The sequence below is a fragment of the Rhinatrema bivittatum genome, chromosome 7 (genome assembly GCF_901001135.1).
Source record: "Rhinatrema bivittatum chromosome 7, aRhiBiv1.1, whole genome shotgun sequence".
NCBI classification, from domain to species: Eukaryota; Metazoa; Chordata; class Amphibia; order Gymnophiona; family Rhinatrematidae; genus Rhinatrema; species Rhinatrema bivittatum.
In genome coordinates, this window is record NC_042621.1 from 307,358,701 (window position 1) to 307,378,430 (window position 19,730).

At 43.3% G+C, this 19,730-nt stretch overlaps 1 protein-coding gene across 16 annotated transcripts in view; it reads right to left on the bottom strand.

Annotated features, from left to right (window-relative positions):
• The window catches only part of FGFR2 (fibroblast growth factor receptor 2), a 257,267-nt gene that overhangs the window by 39,725 nt on the left and 197,812 nt on the right, over positions 1-19,730 (bottom strand). For 14 of the 16 annotated variants that reach the window (XM_029610550.1, XM_029610554.1, XM_029610553.1 and 11 more), the window contains 2 exons: positions 17,890-18,092; positions 4,694-4,845 (listed from right to left, as the gene is read on the bottom strand). In XM_029610550.1, the coding sequence (XP_029466410.1) occupies positions 4,694-4,845; positions 17,890-18,092 (355 nt within the window). The remainder of the gene's footprint in view (positions 1-4,693; positions 4,846-17,889; positions 18,093-19,730) is intronic. The other 2 variants (XM_029610541.1, XM_029610540.1) reach the window with 1 other exon arrangement.

Sequence of the window (19,730 nt, forward strand, 5' to 3'; positions counted from 1 at the left end):
ATCAACTAAAACTTGCAATCCTCAAACCCCTACTGAAAAAACCAACTGCATCACCCACAGACCCAGCCAACTTCAGACCCATTGCAAACCTGCCCCTGATCTCCAAACTGATGGAAAAAGCCGTAAATAAACAACTTTCCGAATATCTCGAGGAGCACAACATTCTTTCCCCTGCACAATATGGTTTTCGTAAATCACTAAGCACAGAGGCTCTTTTGCTTTCTCTCACAGATAATTTACTTTTGAACCTGGAGAAAAAACAGTCATTCTTACTGGTCCTGTTAGACCTATCTTCAGCGTTCGACACGGTAAATCACTCACAACTACTAGAACAATTATCAAACATAGGAATCAAAGGCACAGCTCTCAGTTGGTTCAAATCGTTCCTATCAAACAGGTTTTACAAGGTCAGAATTAACAACAAGGAATCTGACCCCATCCTATCAGACCAAGGTGTACCACAAGGCTCATCCCTCTCTCCCACCCTGTTCAACATTTACCTCCTCCCCCTCTGCCATCTCCTATCGCAACTCAAGCTTACTCATTACCTCTATGCAGATGACATCCAGATCCTCATCCCCATCACAGAATCAATTCAAAAAACCTTCGCCTACTGGGAGAATTGTCTTCAACCAATTAAACATCTACTCTCCAGCCTGAACCTGATTCTAAACTCCAGCAAAACAGAGTTGCTACTGATTTCTCACCCACGCACCCAGCCTGGCACAAAACATGGAGCTCTCTGCAGACGTCAGGAATCTAGGAGCATGGCTTGACAACCAACTTAACCTAAAAAAATTCATTAACACAACCACCAGGGATTGCTTCTTTAAACTACAGGTCCTAAAGAAGCTAAAGCCACTCCTTCACTTCAATGACTTTCGCCTCGTTCTTCAATCCATTATTTTTTCGAAACTTGATTACTGCAACTCAATCTTACTTGGCCTCCCCTCTAACAGCATCAAACCCCTACAGATGGTACAAAATGCCGCAGCCAGAATCCTAACTAACACTAATAGAAGAGACCATATTACCCCCATCTTGAGCTACCTCCACTGGCTACCCATCAAACAGAGAATCCTATATAAAACCTTAACCATCATTCACAAAGCAATCCATAACGCCGCACCTATATCTCTACAAATTCAACTTCAGCCACACTTATCTTCCAGACCCATCAGAAGCGCCTACAAAGGCACATTAGTCGCAGCTCCTGCCAAATCAACACTAAGAAAAAGAGCACTCTCCACTGCAGGACCACACCAATGGAATGCGCTCCCACCAGACCTACGACTCGAACCCAATCTACCAGAATTCAAAAAAAGGTTAAAAACCTGGCTCTTCAGGCAAGCATTCCAATTCCCAGAGTGTAACTAAGCACCTCCTCCTGTCTTTCAGATCCAACCATTGTAGGGTGTCACGAATAGCTTGACACTTAACTTCTTACACGTACTTGCTTATTCGCAATGCCTATTTAACATTTAACTATTTAAAATTGCCTACTTAACAGTCATTTAACAGAGGACATATTATATAACCGTTGCAGTCGATATACGCTACTAAAGTCCATTGTAAAAAGGGGAACACACACATACTATTCAAAACACGAACAAGGTTATTTATTATTTATTAAATATTATTGATATTTCACTGTTCCTTGTAATAATGTTCATTGGTTGATTGTTATTGTTCAATGTTCTATGTAAAAAACCCTGGTCTAACCTCCCAGACCAGGGCAACCTTTTTGTTACTTGTAAACCGGATTGATTTGTATTGCATACAGGAATTCCGGTATATAAAAATTAAAAAATAAATAAATAAATAAAATAAATAAAGCAGCTACAAGCCAGAGCTGCTCATGATACCCTGTTAGGTTTGTGTTTGGAAAATCTGGGGACTTTCAATTCCTCCCATGCTTTCATCAGCTTTTCTAAATCTTCTCCAACTAGAATATTTGACACTGCTGAGCAGTTACGTAGCCATAGCAAACAACGGACAGTTACAATGGAAGCAATACTCCTAGCTAAAGCCCGGACCAATTCATATGAGGAGCCTTCCAAAAAATTATCCTTAGTGCCTTCTGAGCTGCATCCTCCAGGATTCCCCCCTCCCCCCAATTTTCTAAGGAACTTTCCTATATATGTTAAGACAAACACAATCCTGCCCTAGCAACAATATCACTGTACATGGTAGTCTACAGCACCAAACCTTCCTATGCTGAACATCCTTGAGGACAGAGCTCCCTTCCACAAGGATAGGGGTCCTCCTAGTGACAGTATAAACATATGCATCCATCTGAGGAACTTCAATTCTTTCCCTTTCCTGACCCAGGAGGGGATACAACCTCACAAGTCTTACCCCCTTTCAAATTTAACTATGGGGTATTTCATCACACAGATTAAATCCTTATCTATATGCCTTAGTAATGCTTTGAATGGTTTCCTTAAACTCAACATTACAGGTCTTTTCTGAGTTAACAGACTTCTATTCCCTCCCCCACCCGTTATGTCCACTGTTCTTAAGGATTATGAAACTGCCTTTTCCTCATTCTTTTGCTCTGGATTCCTACTTGTAGCTTCCAGAGAGGAGGTCCCACAGAAGAGAAACCCAGAGCTGCAATCTGCCCTATAGAAAAGGGACAGACAAAAACAAACTCTGTGGAAATAGAGGCCCAGGAAAAGGAAAGAAATACAACTTCACCTGACGAAATGGGAACTGCTCCTTTTTCAACCCCACCCAGAGGAGCTGTGGACCAGAGCACTGCAACGTCTGAGACTGCCGGAACCAGCGGAGGAGAACCTTGCTCTAAGCTATTTCCTTCTTGCAGTTCCAATATGGCCTCTGTTCCCGCTGCAGCAAGCAAGCACGCCAGCAGAAATGGCCTGATGACCCTGCCAATGTGGCTCTCCTTGGGCAGGCAACCCCGTGTGCTGTCCTGTCTCCATCTCCTCCCCACAAGATTTACAGAGGTTTTCATCCACATGCATTGCAAACTACTGAATACTTCCTGCACTCCCTAAAGAGACGCTATTGCTTCCTCCTTTATCTCTCCTGCTTTGCTTCAGCCCACAATGCCTCAGACCTCAAACTATTCTTCTGCCTTCCACTTTTTTTTTTTTTTTTTTTACAGCTTTAACAAGGCACAGACCACAGGGCTAGGAACCAGGCACAGTAACAGGGCTCAGGAGAAGGGAGGAAAAAGCGAGGAGAACTTTGTTTACTTTATTTATTTATTTGTTTTTAAAGGTATGGAAAGACCGCGGAAGAAAAAAAGAAAATGCATGGGGCAGGACGGAAAACCCTGTTCCAACAACCGGAAGCCCCCTGGTCCACTGGCTGTGCTGAACTGAGGAAGGGAGTGTAAGACTTTCCCTCCAAATTTCTCTCTTCTTCACCAGGCCCCTGGTCACAGCATGGGATGCTTGCCTGCCATTGCTGATGGCAGAGAATACTGGCAGGCTGAGGTCAGCAGGGAAGCCTAGAAAGGGATGTCAACAAGCCTGTTAGTCTGTCTCCATCTGCTGGTCGGGAGGCATAAACCCAGGCGTCTGAACTGGTCTGCCTGTTAAGACTTTACTTAATATTTTTTTTAAATAACTCTTTAAGAAACTAAAACATATAGTATAGTAAAAAAACAAACAAACCAAAAACAAAAAAAAAATCCAGAACATTGCAGCACAGAGGTTTATAACAATTGTGCAAGTACAGGAGAAAAGTATATCTTTCTAGCACAAAAGCCATCCAGTTCTATGAGGTGCAAAACTTTTCAGGCTAATTGTATTCACAAGCTATATGAGCATACTAATGGCAATCCAGAAACTATTTGATAAGGTCCCCATATTAGGTCATATTTGAAAGTATCATTTTTTTTTGGCCATATCAGAGCTTCTCCATAATTTGCAATGGAAACTTTACTTACCATTTAATAGTTTAAACAGTTAAATATTTTACATGCCTTGTCACAGTATCCTATATCTTTGTGGGGCTGTGCCAGGTTGCAGCTCAAGATGTGCGGCACATCCTCAACCAGACCCAGAGGGCTGTGGCAAACGTCTACAGATATTACAAGCAGTCTTTACGCAGGGTTTCCTGAATGGCTGTGTGCGAGAGCTCAGGAGTCTGGGACAGAAGGTAGCCACTGGCATGCTGAAGCACGCCTCACTGCATCATGATGGATGGGATGAGGAGCTGCTAAGGGTTTGAAAACCAGGGACACATATCAGATGTGAACATGCATTCTTGCATGCATAAAATTATCTACATGAATGATACGTCCAGGAGATTTGCCCCAGGCAGGTGAACACTGGACCCTTGGTTCCTCTCCATCAGCAAATCCCAACCAGCACATGAACACAGTCTCAAAACCATTGAAATGGGGGGGAAGGGGAGAAGGGTCTTTTTGGCATTTGCTGGGCTCCCACTGTTTATGGCCAAGACGACATCACAGCAGATTGCCCTGCTACCGTAAGATAATGTGATCTTATATAAAGAGAGAGCCGGCTACTCACGCTACCACAACAGACGAGAATGGTGCTCGCTGCACCAATATTAGCTACAAGAATTTCAGCAACATTTCACGATACATGGTAGTTTTCAGGTGTTGGTGTGAATAAGTGAGGATATAACTAACGATACTGTGGCACCTGGCTGCCCCCTTTCCCTCCCCCACTGGCACAGGTAACAGAATACTAACTTCTCACGCGAGAATTCCCAGACAGGGTCCTCAGGCAGCTCATACTCGGAGACTCCAGACAGCATGGGAGTGTCTGCGGTGGAGGAGAGACGAGTGGTGATTCGCACCAAGGGGGTGTTGGAGTTCATGGAGGAGCTGGAATCCGCAGACACCTGTAATGGCGAAGGGAGAAGCAGAGAGCAAGAGATGTGATCTTGGTCCAGAGTTAACAGCATGAGAGGAGCGAATCACCTCAGCCAGCTCATTAACACTCCACGAGAAAGTACTATTCCCAAATGTAAGCCCAAAAAAATACCACCTTATCACCTAGATTAAGCTTTAGGCAGCAGTGTGCATAACTTCCGCTTTAAACTGTATAGCTCTGTTCCTAACTCACAGCACTAATGCCCATCATTTCAGACATCAGGCCTGCACATCTGGGCACTGCTGTCCTCACACTGTTCCATATCTTTGCTCTAGCCTCAGCTTTAGAGAGCGCTGCATGCATTTCTGACTGCACTCTTCTCTTTGGAAATAAGGTAGAAGGAACAAAGCTGGGGATCTGAGCCTCTCTCAGAGGTTTGGCTACTACAGTTGACGGTTATTGCTGGGATCACCAGACTTCAATTATTGCACTAACAATGATCACAAATGATTTGAAATCCCAGAGACCTTTCCCTGCAGAGTACCAGCTAATGGTGCTCTATTACAGTTTTTTTTTTCCTGTTACAGGAAAAAAGTGATCATTTTTGTAAGTTAAGAGCCAAAGCACATAGAAAAGCACCAGAATTAATAGCCCCTCTATAAGAAGAGCAGAAATGGCATCCAGTGGGTTCTTTTCTAAAGATGGTGGAATGCTTGAGCAAATTTTTTCTCTGCACTATACCCAAGGCTGTTTATAAAGAGGCAAAATGATTTGATGAATCTATTTAGATGGAGCCAGAATCTGGCAGGAGGTATAAAACACAGGGGTTTACCTGTAGAGGGTGTCCTCTGAAGTCACACTGATGAACGCCATCATCTAATGGCACTGACATGGAAAGAGCTGTGGAGCGCCTTAATTCTATAATTAAGCTAAAAAGCTCAACTGCAGAAGGAGAGAAGAGGGTGTGTGTGACTTGGGAACCGCTTTTTCTCTGAAGGCAATCGGTTCACCCATCACACAAGATGGGATTCTCTAGTTTGTCTTTGAACGAAAAAGGGGAAACAAACTATTAATGGAGAGGAACAACTGTTTGAATGGGATTGCAACTCCCCCCCCCCCCCCCCTTATTATTATTTTTTTTTTTAAAGGAAAACACCACAAATAATAAAAATGAACCCTAGAGGGGTAGATGTTGGACTCTGATCCTCAAAATCAGTCTGCCCAAACCTGTTGCATCAAGAGTCCATCTAAAAATAAATACTGTGATGTGAATGTGTAAACAGAAGTCCACATTGCAGGCAGCCTTCAATACCTTTGCAAGAGAGGCGGACTTCAGATGGACCACAAATGAAGCCATGGTGATGACATTATGGGCCTTGCAATAACCTTTCAATGTCAAACATGCTTGGCTGTAAAGTTTGCTATCCAATTAGACAAAGTTCTCTTCAAAACAGCAACAACAAGTTTGCTGGGGCATTGACAGCTGAAGTATATTGTAAGGGCTCTGATCCGTTCCACACAGCAAGTGGTGATGTTCTGCAATCCAAGTTATGTGAGATCTGGCAGACTTCTGTGTGAGACTAGAGCACTGCACTCTGATACTACCTCTTCCCAAAACAAATGAAGGTCTGATATGCATGTGCTCGGGCACTTCTCAGACTTCTTGGCACAGTTGGAAGCAGATTCGACCACCACAGACTGCTGTGGCAGTTGGGATTAGTCAAATCCTTGAGCCACTTGGACGCAATATTTGGTGTCTATCTTCTTATCGACTGGGAGGATGGAGTGTGGCGTTTCCCATATCCTCTTTTGCACCATCCAGGAAAGGAGGTGTACAGGCACTGCCACTGACTTCTTTGGGGCACCCAGATATTTGAGGAGGCCCAATAAGGATGTCCTGGGCTCTTCCTCTATCTGAAATTGAAAAGAAATAGAACACGAAGGCAGATAAAAAAAAAACATTGACCATCCACATGTGTCTCCTATACAGCTTTATAATCCCTTCGTCTCCCTTGTCCCATGTTTTGTAGGGACTGACTTGGCTATCATCTGTACAAAATATAAGGGGAAGTTCAAGAAAGAATTCCTTTTTGGAATAAATGCTTCCTTCTAGTAAGGGGGCTCCCATGAGTGCCCAGAGCCACTCTCTATGTCGACAGGAGGCGACTGCTGAGGATGTACTGATCCTATGGATGCCGATGGATGATTCTTGATGCATCAAAGGTGAGGGTCAATGAACGTCTGGAGAGGCTTCCCTCCCAGAGGCTGCGCACTATGTCAGAGTGTTGCCACTTGAAGATGGGCAGGAAGCTTGCTGTCTAATTGAGTTCAAGTGTTGGGCGACCATTTCTGCTACTTGTCTTTGCAGGACCTTCTCTAAGATGTATTTATTTCAAATCTTTGTTTTTCCACTGATTCACGTTTATGCTCTTAGCAGAGTACAGGCTTAATAAAATGTAAAAAAACATAACACAGACCGTTTGCTGATCCAAAAACGTGATGGGGCTCAGCAGGAGGCCTGACTTCCTTCAAGATAACCCAAAAGCTCAAAGCTGAACCTTTGGAATGTGCTAGATTGGAGGAAGATCTTTTCTTCATATGCAGCCACTTTGGGGATGGGAAGACAGCTTCCAGAATCTTCCAGTTTTCTGAGCCATACACTGAAGGAGATTGGTACCAATGAAGCTTTTCCTAGGAGACCGTGAATGTGCTGAGAAACTGATTTAAACTAAAATTTAGTCCTGCCAAAATCAGTGTTGTGAAAGGAACACAGACAGAGTGAAGGGTTGACCTGAGAAGCAGGCATAAAGGCTGGGCTATATGGCTGCCCGTAAAGGGGTACAAATATAAGTGAGCTGATAAGGCATGTGGCTGCTAGTGTTTCACCCCAGAATTTTAGAGTTGAGCTTTAATAATCAAACTACAAAGGAATTTGTGACTTATTATTCACTGAAATGGCGAAAGGTTTCCCACTAGCTCCATACAAAGTCTTTTTCTCACTTTTAAAGTTCCTGCAGTCAGGCCTGTGTGAACTCATCTTGTCGTAGGTTTCCACATATTACCCCCATTAGGTCAGGATTTCTGGTTCCAATGGTGAAGTTCTCTAATCAAAGGATCATAGCAGATGCTTCTGGTTCCTCAGGTTCTTCTCTTTCCCTTTGTGAGAGCGCAACTGCCTTACTGTTCATGGAGCCTGGTCGGTAAGTTCATACAAAATCAAATCGAGAGAAGAGATACCACTGAGCTTGCATGGAACCATTTTTGTGATCCATGAAAACTTGGACTTAATGAGCCCCTTCCAGAAGGTGACACCATTCCTCAAAGGTCCTGGTCATAGACATAATAGTTCTTCTCTACAGCTGTAAGCTTACAAGAGTAGAAGGTAAATGGATGAAGGAGGTCTTTAGGTTCCCTTCGAGACAATATAGCCCTGGTTGCTACCCTAGACACATTAGCCTGCACTATAAATGGTTGCTGGGGGTCTGGGCATATGAAGATTGTGGCAGTCAAAAGGCATTCTTCAGAAGATCAAAAATGCCAGTCCTACTCATGGGTCTACTTCTTAAGCACCTCCATTAATGGAGTCGCCAATTTGGAGAAGCCCAGGATAAAAGTTGGTAAAGGTTTGTGAATCCCAGAAAGCGCTATATTTCCTTAACATTTTTTGGGATAGGTCATTGGGCACTGTGTTGACTTTATTGGGGTCCATCTGTATTCCTTCAGGAGAAATTGTGTGTCCCAGGAATTCCATTGAAAGCTTGTTGTACAATTTGTGTTTCCAAAGACTGCACGACCTGACCGATCCTGACAGCTCTGAAGGATCTTCAGAATATATCAAGATGTCATCCGGATATATAATTATGCTCTGATGCAGTATATAATAAAATATTTTCATTCATCAGTTTTTGAAAAATAGCAGCATCATTTATTAGTCTACATGGCATCATTGGATATTTAAAATGGCCATAGTGCATTGAAAACGCTATCTTCCATTCATCTCCTTTTCTGAGCCAAACAAAATTATATGCTCCCCTCAAATCAAGATTAGTAAATATTTGGGCTGCTTGGAGACATTCTAGAAGCTTGTTAATAAGGGGGGGAAGGGAGGCAATTACTAATAGTAAGTCAATATAAGGCCAGAGGGAATCATTCTTCTTTGGCACAAAGATGGTTATCCCTACTGGTAAAGTCAAATTAATTCTTTCTGCAGGTTTTAAATATTCATGGAAGGGCCTTCAGTTACAATTCTGACAAAGAATAGATTTTCCCAAAAGGGATTTTTGACCCAGCTGAAAATCTATGGGGCAGTCTATGTATGGTCTATGCAGAGACAGAGTATCAGCTCCTTTTTTTTTTTTTTTTTTTAATCAAAGACATCCACATACTTTTCCGGCAGTTATTCAGTACCATGAATTGCCTGGATTCCCATTTTAAGGCTTTACTTCTTGGGCCTCTTCATTAGACATACAATTCTTCTGGCAGTATGCAGATGGTAACGTCACCTGCCAGATCTTCCAAAAGATTTGTGATTCAAGTCGTTCTAGCCAAGGAAGACCTAAAATGACGGGGGAAGTATGGCACTCTGATGACATCAAAATGAAGAATCTCCTGATGGTTATGTATTGTGATTAAATAAGAAGCTTAATCTTGCTGGTTACTGGCCCTGATGACAAGGAGGAGCCATGATGGTCTCTACCAGGACACTTAATCCCTTCTATCGTACAGGAACCTGGTGCTGCTGAGTGAACTTGAGGTCCAAGAAACAAACAGATGCTCTAGAGTCAATCATGGCTACAACAGGGATTATATTATCCGCTGGAAAGTTGTACTGAGATAGTAACATGAGAGAAATGTGTCCCCTAAGCAGCGTTTATACTCAAAGGGATAGTTACCTTCTAACCCATTCCCTCTATTGGGGCTGGGAGTCTGCATTTCCCTGCTGGCAATGAACATAATTCTGGGATCTACTTTGACAATTATTATAGAAGTGTCCTGAGAGCCTGCAATAGAGACACACCGATCATCTTGGTGACACTGCTCCTTTTTTCTTCAGTAGGAAGCATGTAATGCCGTCAACCAGCATGGGTTTCTTGGAAGTTAGTGGTCTGCTGGCAAGGCCTAACTCTTCCCTCATAGTTCGTAACTTTTGTTCTCTCTCGACTTCATTCTCCCAATAATCTCTCAATTTTTGCACATAGGGTGAGCAAGACCTCTAAGGTTGGCTAAGGATTCAAGTCAGGCCAATTCATCCTTGATATGGTCTGCTAGACCCCACCAGAAGTCAGCATGCACGGACAGTTCATTTCAGTTCAGATCACTTGCTAACTGGTTAAAGTTCATCCCTCCATCCCTGGTGGAGCCCAAAAATCTTGCTGTCAATTGAATGTGACCTGGATCACCAAAAGCCTGGGAGAGGGCAGCCACAAATAGCTCTTTTTTGCTCAGGATTGGATCATCTCATTCCAGGAATAGCATTACCCATCTTTGTGAGCAGGCCAATCAAAACCCACCTTGAGTAATTCCGATAGATATGAGTGCAGGAGTAGGTGAAACCATAGCTTGTATTGATGCAGGAAACTCCAAAACCTGTTTATTTCTGCCAAACCTTTCGGGGAGGTAGCAATTGGGTTCCATAGGTGGCAGGTCCAGTCAGGACTGCTCACACTGGTTGGCAGTAGAATCCTAGAGGAAATCCACCTTCAGCTGTAAGGCATGAAGTTGAACCTGCAACCTCTCTACTGCCTCAATAGTGCCCTTCAGTAATTTTGGGTCTGAAGGGGGCAGCTCCATTTTAGCCTTGACTCTATTTGGGCTGATCCAAGCTGTCAAAGCTCACTCTGCTGAGGGCAGAGAGGAGGTACTGCGACTGGGCAAGGGTGGACCTCAGAGGGGCTGGGTGCTCTGGAGCCTGAAGCGCCACCATTTCTCGTAGATTGGGTCCTTAGATACAGGCGGCTGCCAGGATTTACTAGGATGAAGCAGGAGCCAGGAAGGAACAATAGACCAGGACCGGAGCAGGAAACTGGAACCAGTAACAAATAAAACAGGCTAGACTAACAATAGAATCACAGCACAAACTCTGTAAGGACTGTTGAACTGATAAAGGTGTGTCAGAATAGGTCTCCTTATATTCAGTCTTCAATTTGGGACATACCTAATGCTGGTGCAATAGGGAGCCTCTGGAGGTGGCTCTCTCAACGTCTGTTTAGCTTGATAATTGCTACAGGATTCTTGCTGAACCACAGCCCCTGTGGTTCAGCACAGAGGAGGGCAACAAAAGTGATAAAGGGGATGGAACAGCTTTCCTACGATGAGAGGCACAGCACTGGAATCCCTATCAATGCCAAAAACAGTGCCATCCACTCTCAGTGCCAACAGGTCAGCGATGAAGATCCTTTAAACATTAATGATGCCCATGCCGTCCATTTTGGTGCAGAGAAGCTTCAGTGCCAATGCACTTCTTTGGCATAGAGAATCTCTCTCACTATTCTTGCCAGCGGTTTTGATACCAGACATCAGAATGACACCCTTATAAATATTAAAAAATGTGGTTATAGTTGATTCACAATTACATAAAAAATATCCCATTTGCTCCTCTTCCATCACTAATAACGGAATCTATTCTAGAAAAGTTTGCAACTGAACTACAATCTCAGTCAACAATTCTTCCCTAACAAAAGCCTTTAAAGACACAAGAGGAGAAACTTCATAGTTTAGTATCAAGGGATACGACATCTTCGAAAAAGATCCAGTATTAATCTTGGATTCTGATGTAGAATCAAATTTCATCATTTGAAATGGTCTTTCCAATTCTTTGAAGGTTAGTATAGCTGTGGATGTGGTTAGTGCAGTTAGTATAGCTGTGTTTAAAAAAGGATTGGATAAGTTCTTGGAGGAGAAGTCCATTACCTGCTATTAAGTTCACCTAGAGAATAGCCACTGCCATTAGCAATGGTAACATGGAATAGACTTAGCTTTTGCGTGCTTGCCAGGTTCTTATGGCCTGGATTGGCCACTGTTGGTAACAGGATGCTGGGCTTGATGGACCCTTGGTCTGACCCAGTATGGCATATTCTTGTGTTCTTACCATCTGATCCATCACCAGAGCCAACCAGTACTACTCTGCCAAATGACATCTTAGCCAGCAGTTATTCCAAAAATGGCAGAATCCATACCATTTAACCTAGAGGAAGACAAGGCCTCCACGGAGGAGTTTCCTAGAGTGGTGAAATTTATACAACCTAAGCAAGCAATAACTTGAACGTGGACCTTGACTGTTTTATATTTTATTGTATTTTTTATTCATGTATTTTATGCATGTAATCTGCATTGAATATTTTTTAAACTGCAGAATATAAATGCCAGATAAAGCAGGTGCTAAGGCTTCTGATGGAGCCATTCTAAAGAAGACAAAGCCTCAGGAACCCTTGAATCACAGTATTAAAAAAAATAAAATAAATCAGCAAAAAATGATCAGACTAGGGAACTTTCCAAACAGGGAACTCTGGAGGCATCCTAGCTAGCATAGAGGCATTCAATTAAATCCAGGGTGTGCCCAAATTTATGGGTGATGTGCACAATTTGCTGCCACCCAAGCTTTGCCAGCCCTCAAAGTAAATGCTCACAGTGGGGTCGATTTTAAAACCCGCATGCATATGTCCATGTGCGCACGGTTCCCGGCATGTACACATGGACATGGCTATTTTATAATATGTGCGCATCGGCACGTGTATATTATAAAATACGATTCCTGTGCGCACCGGATTTTAATGTCCATACGCACATGTGCGGCTCCGTGTGCAATGGGAGGGGGATTTTTTTTTACAAACGACGGGAGTAGGGTTTTCCCGGTTCCCCATCCACCTAAAACTACGCTTCCTACCTCTTCCCCTCTCCTCCCCGACCCCTAACCTATTAGGTTTCTTTTCCTTATAACTTACCTGCTTCTTTGGAACAGAAGTAAGTTACGCATGCTGGCCAGCAGCCGGCGCACGCTTCCCCAGGGCAGGGCCGTCCCCACCCAGACCACACCCCCAGGCCGGCAATTCTGCGCATACCGGGGGATACATGTGTGGCCGGGCCGTTTTTAAAATGCACTTGGTGCCCGCATCCTCCGATTTTAGCTCACGCAATGCTTTGAAGATTTGGGAGTGTGTGTATAGGGGGGGAGCAAGGGTCAAAGGAAATAAATCCATATGTACATTAAAATCCCCCAGAATGAGAGTTATTTAAATAAAAGTTCACACCCACACGTTTCAATAAGGAGTGAGCAGCTTGAAGCTAAATTGGCCAGGAGTGCAGTATACTAAACAAATGTTAATGGCCTTAGAAAAAAGCACAATCATTTCATATCAAACCCAGCCCCAGGATTATTAACGGAGATTGTGAATGCACTTATTAATGAAAAGTGCCTCTGTACAAGGCTGGGATGCCCATCTTGATACAATATGCGTGCAAGGAATTTGGACTACACAAAAGAAATATTGCCACAAAGACCTTTCAGAGCAGAGAGCCTTATTCAAAACTCTGCTTGTCTTCCAGAAGTGGCTAAAGGGAACAGCAGTTCAAATACAAATATCAAGCAGTCATGTATTATATAAACAAATAGAGGGGGGGGGGGGGGGGGGAGGGCATAGGATCCACAATCCTTTGCAAAGAAGCATGCAATAAAATAATGAATTGGGTAAAGATAAGGAAGATATATTTGAAAAGCTATATCTCTTCCAGGAAAACTCAAAACCCTGACAGAATCCTTGAGCTGACTACAGCCTCCCAAATGGTCTTTCCACCCCAGTACAGTGCATGTTCTCTTCCAGCACTGGGGAACACTGCAATGGACCTCTTTGCAGCTCCACTGCACTGCTGGAAAAGACCAGCTTCAAATGCTCTAGTGCCGATGCCTTTGTCACTCCATGGAAGAGACACCACCTCCTCGTCTTCTCATATCAAAAAACAATGTCTTCAAGTTAAGAAGGGTCAGAGGATGATACTCACTGCACCGTTTTGGCTGCACAAGATTTATTTAAATAATGTATAGACTGCATGGCTGCAGAGACTAGCTATTGCTCCATCAATAGGTCTTCAAATATTTCCAACACTGATAACACAAAACAACAGGTTTCTAACGCTAACTGCATGGGTGCTGAAAGCAAATTAGTGCAATCAATGCCTTTTTCATTGAGATATGAGAAATAATCTCAGCAGCGAAAAACCTACCACACGCTCATAAAAGTTTAAATGGAAGAGTTTTTTCATTTGGTGTGCTAACCACAGCACAGATCAAGTCAACTGCTTTACTTCTATTTTACTAAAGTATCTTTGCAATCTTTCGCATTTAGGGTTGAAAACTGTCAAAATACATCTCTGTGCTCTTTCTGCCTATCACCACCACTTGCAAGGTCACCCAGTCTCTCGTAATCCTGTGGTGGATAAATTCGCCAAAGGCCTCCACCATCTTTGTGCTCCAATTAAGACTCTTCCTTCTCAATGGGACCTCACCATAGTTCTTGCTATATTAAAGAATTCTCTACTTGAACCTTCAGCAATGGTGGATCTCAAGTTTGTGTCTTGGAAAGCATTCTTCTCAATAACAGTGAACAGCATATAAAGTGAGAGCGTGTCGGCCTCTAGGAATCCAAGTTTCCTATATATAGATTATGGTTCCTTAATTCTATTTAGATCAATCCATTGTACTGCCAACATTTTTTCCAAAAACTCATTTCATCAAAGCCGATGATTCTTCATACCTTAGATTGTAGAGTTTGCTGTTTTACTTAGAAAGATCCAAGCTTTTCAGGAAACCTCCACAACCATTTTCTCTTATGATCTGGCTAAACAGCTTACTAGTTAAGAAGCAAACGTTATCTACATGGCTCAGATTGCATTTTCGATTGCTAGTCACAGTCTAGAAAGCATCATCCTGCGAAGGTTAAAGCCCCTCAGCTGAAAGCAACATCTTCAGTAGCTCATCTCTTTTCTGCCTCAATTCAAGATATCTGCAAAGCAGCCATTTGGTTTCTGTGCATACTTTCACTAAACACTACTGTCTCAAAGAAGATTCTCACAGTGCTAGTAGTTTTGGCCAAGCAATTTTAAGAAACTTATTTAACTAAAAGCTTCAAACTCTCCCTCCTTCCTCTTTGCCAGGTTGCAATTCCTTTGAATTCAGCAAAAATTCATGTATTTCATTGCAACACTCATCTTAGGAGTCCGCACTTGTGTAGTTGGGTTGGTCTTGCTTCTCCATGGAGAAAGCAAGGTTGCTTACCTCTAACGGGTGTTCTCTATGAACAGTAGGACAAATCAGCCACAGAATCCCACCCTCCTCCCCTAGAATTGAAGCTTACCTAGTAAAGGGACAGAGGATTCTTGCATGACAGCAGCTGCACAGGCTCAAAAAGACTTCTAGATCTTTCTGAGCACTAGAACTCGCATGGTCCATGTCAGCAATGTGCAGTGACTTCACCCCTATTTGTGTGACTCATTTGTCCTACTGTCCATGGAGAACACCTGTTACAAGTAAGCAACTTCACTTTCATCCTGCTGAGCCATTCCACTCTCTTGGTGAGCCACTTCACTGTTGCTTTTGCTTTGTGCATAGGATTACTTCTCCCCAGTCCCAGGTCTGAGGCAGAAAACATTTTCTTCCAGGATCTACTTGTACTTTGCAGCATCCCTCTTTCACTCAGTCTTCTCCCTGCTGCCAGCAGCATGCTCGACTGAAGGGATGGAGACCAAAATGTTCCACTTTAGTCCGATTAGAACACAAAACCTTCTCTTACATGCATGCAGTGTCCCCTAAATGTTTCTTTGCAGATGCTATGAGACTTGTATAGATTTTCTTTAGCAGTGGCCACCCTCTCATACAAGCCATGCTTGTGGAGAAAGTTTGAAATTGCTGAACAGCCAACATTTTCCCCTATGTTAGCCCGAGATCATGTAGTTCTTTTAAAGTAATTTAACCTTCCGCAGCAGAGTCCTGAAACAGTGGCTCCTAAGCATGATTGCAGCAGCATCCTAGTGGAGCCAAACTGTTTCCACTTTACGATGATGGACCTCACCGTGTCCCAAAGGATATTCAGACGCATTGACAGTTTCTTATAGCCTGCCCCTGTCTGTACTTTTGATTAGTATTATTCCGGGGTTCTTTCGGCATGTTTTGGCCTTTACTTCAGATGCACTTTATCAACAGAAAGTGTGTGATTCTTCATCCAGGAGTATTCAAATCCGCTACACTACTGTAACTGGACACAGGTGGGCTCTATTCAATTTATCATGGGCCTTGTTAAGGCAATGCTATGACAAAGGATGTAAAGATATGCAATCAAAATACTTCTTTAATTGTTCTTTCAGGAAGGAAGTGTAGAGTATGTTATGTAGATTAGTAAAACAAACTCCTAGTTTAGAGTATTTATTTAGACAGCAGAACATGAAAAATGTACAATGCACTTATTTTGGATTCTTTTCATAAAATTCACTCTACAGTGACTAGGAACCTAATGAGTGTGTCCATCAGTATCCTAGCTTTACAACGATACCTAAAACTGATGTGTGCGCGTGAGAGCCAAGGATGTCAGCTTACCAATATTATGTAACAGCAATGTGTGTGTGTGACCACTAAGGGATCACTGAAAAGCTGGGATCCTTAATGGTCATAGACACTGATGTTACATACATATACCAGGGTTAGTATTCCAACTTTTCAGGGATACCTAACATCGGTGTGTGTGTGTCTCACCGCCAAGGTTCCTGGCTCTCCAATGATACCCAAAAGCAGCGTGTGTGTGTGTGCAACTGTCAAGGATCTTGACTTACCAATGATACCTAACATTGGTGTGTGTGAGTGCCAAGGTTCTAACAGCGGCATTTGACATTGCATTAAACAATTAAAAAATGAAAATCAATACCCAAATGTCTCAGTTAAAGATAAAGTTAATCAGTTCATGGCACTTGCCAGACGACAGAATTACTGTGATTCCGGGTAGATACTTGTATGGGGTGGAGGCAAAGAGCAGATATGCAGCTGGTGACTGAAGGCCGACATACACTGAATTCCACCGAACTCCGCTGTCAATGGCCAATTAGTGAGGCACCAGCTCTGCACAGAGATCTGATACACATTTCTCAGATTAAATGGGTCTGTTTGCACAAGACCCTTTTGTTCAGAGGGCCCCATGCATCCTCCATTTGATTCAGGAGGAGGGAAATTGTGCTGAGAGGTTTACATTGGTTTCTTGTACCACAGAGGATACCTTCTGATCTCTTGACTTTAGTTCACTGTATGTTATATGAATGCGGCTCCACATGTTTAACATTTTACTTGAGTGCTAGCAGCCTTTGCGTGCTGCTAACTCTCAGCTCTTGGTAGTACCTGGCATTAAGGTAATCACGCACTCTTCGGAACAGACCCTCAGTTATGGAATAAGCTTCTGCACAGTAACATAGTATTGCTGGCAGAAAATGGCCAAATGGTCCACCTAATCTGCCCAGGAGGTTTCCAATGGTAGCACCTGCCACTCCGTGTTTCTGTTAAGGACACAGCTCTAGCCTACCCTTTTCCCCTACTTACTGCAATTATCTCCTTGATTTCAAGGACAGCAGGGATTGAACCCACAGCCCTGAATGCTCAAGACCGGGGGACCCTGCAGTGGAGCCACAGGGACTCTGCAAGGATCTGGGGTACGACACTGATGTAGGAGGCATTACCTTTGGGCCTTGCATCAGCTCCAAGATTATTGCTCCTTTCGGAAGGCATTAAAAACTTGTTTCACGTTCATTTGTAGAATTGTTCTTTGCTGATGTTTTTTTATTGCATGTTTGCTGTCTGATTGTGTGTTTATTTTACTCTGTGTGTTAATTTGTAATCCGCCAAGAATGGATGTCCAGTAATTTGGCGGAATAGTAAAATAATGCCCAAAGGTAATGCTGCTACACCCGTGTCATTCCCCAAATTCTCCTCCCCCCCATGCTTGCTCAGAAACCTTGTGATTACTACCCCCACAGCTGCCCTGGACAGTGATCAGTTCTGGCTGGCTGTTAGTGTAGAAGGTTTTGGATCTCTTTATCTACTTTCTGTTACCTGTCTACGCAGAGGGATACGTTTGGTCAGCTTGTGCACGGCTGGTTGGCTGCTGAAGTCTGGTTTCTTGGTCGAGGACTTCATTTGACATATGACTATGAACACAATCATGCAGACAATCAGGAAGAACCCCAGGCAGTAAATGCCGATTTCCACGTAGACCGGAGACCAGTTTCCCGCCTCCTTCTCTGCCGTATCTGTCGCACATTCAGAGGAGGAACAAATCAGGCCACAGAGTTAGTATCTCATGGGAAAAAAATCTTGGCTTGGAGACAGACTTTAGCAGGAAAGGGCAGAAGAAGAGGCTGCACTATGCACACTCCCAGACTACGTGCTCACACACACACACACACACTCCCACACACAGATGGATTTAAGTAGATTTGAAGGGCACTTGTCAAGCTATTCACCCACAGACTGAAAACTAACTTATTTACTAGAAAAGTGCTTTTAAACAAGTTACACAACTGGCCAGTTTTATTTTCCTTTTAGTGCAGGCCAAGAGGTGATTTTGTAAGGACGCTCTCACTGGCACTACAACAGAAGTCACTACATACCCAAAGAACCAGTTTAAAAGACAAACCCATCAAACGTGGGAAGAAATCTAGAGCCGTGACAGAAGTCCTGGCCCAGGAAGTACCTTCCAAAGATGGGAGAGTACTCAGGACACTCAGCCAGGGCCCAGAAGGGAAAATGAAGGAACACATCAGGGCTAGAGAACCTCTGAAAAGAACGGCTGTGTAACTTTCACTACCTAATACATTTTCATTTTTTGATACTACCCCAGTTAAGAATGATAGGGAAAAGAGGTAATCCAGATCCGGAAGAATATTTGCAGAAGCAGCCTGGTATAAAGCAGTGTTCGCCGGTGAGATGGAAATGACAGTGAGTGATAAAAGAAGGAAGTACGGCTCCTGCTAGTCCCTGGAGAAGGACCTAACTGTGAAGTGAGATCGGACATCTGCACTATGCTGAGGCTCAGCAAACGTTAAGTGCAGGACTGAGGCTCAGTGTGGTAGAAACGGAGGAGGGGGATAGTGAAGGTGCTCAGAAACGTTTAACGTGAAATTTAGGCCGACCTGAGAGGCAGGCATAAAAGCTGAGCTTGGTGGTGGCTTGGCAGACCTATCTGAAAGGAGGTTCAAATATATGCAGCTGCTACTTTTTCACCCCAGAACTATAGAAATGAGCCTTAATAACTTCCCTAAGAAAGAAATCTGTGACTTTATTACTCACTGATACAGTGAAAAGTAGCACAGAGAATCCCAGGTCGCAAGGGAACTCACAGGAAACGGAGAAGACAGACAGCAGTATTTCATCAAAAGAAACTATTTAAGAAGGCCTTAATTGTAAACCATAACCACTATCCATTTTTAAAGAATGTTTTGCAAAACGTGAGTGTGCCTATTGTTGAAGGTATGTCCAGGGGGCACTGACCACTGTGAGGTGCACATTTAAAGTGTCAAGCTGCAGGGTGTGGCAGTGGCTTTTATACTCAGCTCACTATTTTGGTACATACGGTTTTATTGAGAACTGCTTAGAACTTTGGATAACGCAGTTACAAACATTTTATAAATAAATAAGAACATAAGAAAATGCCATACTGGGTCACACCAAGGGTCCATCAAGCCCAGCATCCTGTTTCCAACAGTGGCCAATCCAGGCCATAAGAACCTGGCAATTACCCAAACACCAAGAAGATCCCATGCTACTGACGCAATTAATAGCAGTGGCTATTTTCTAATCAACTTGATTAACAGCAGGTAATGGACTTAAACCCAGCTACACTAACTGCACTAACCACATCCTCTGGCAACAAATTCCAGAGCTTTATT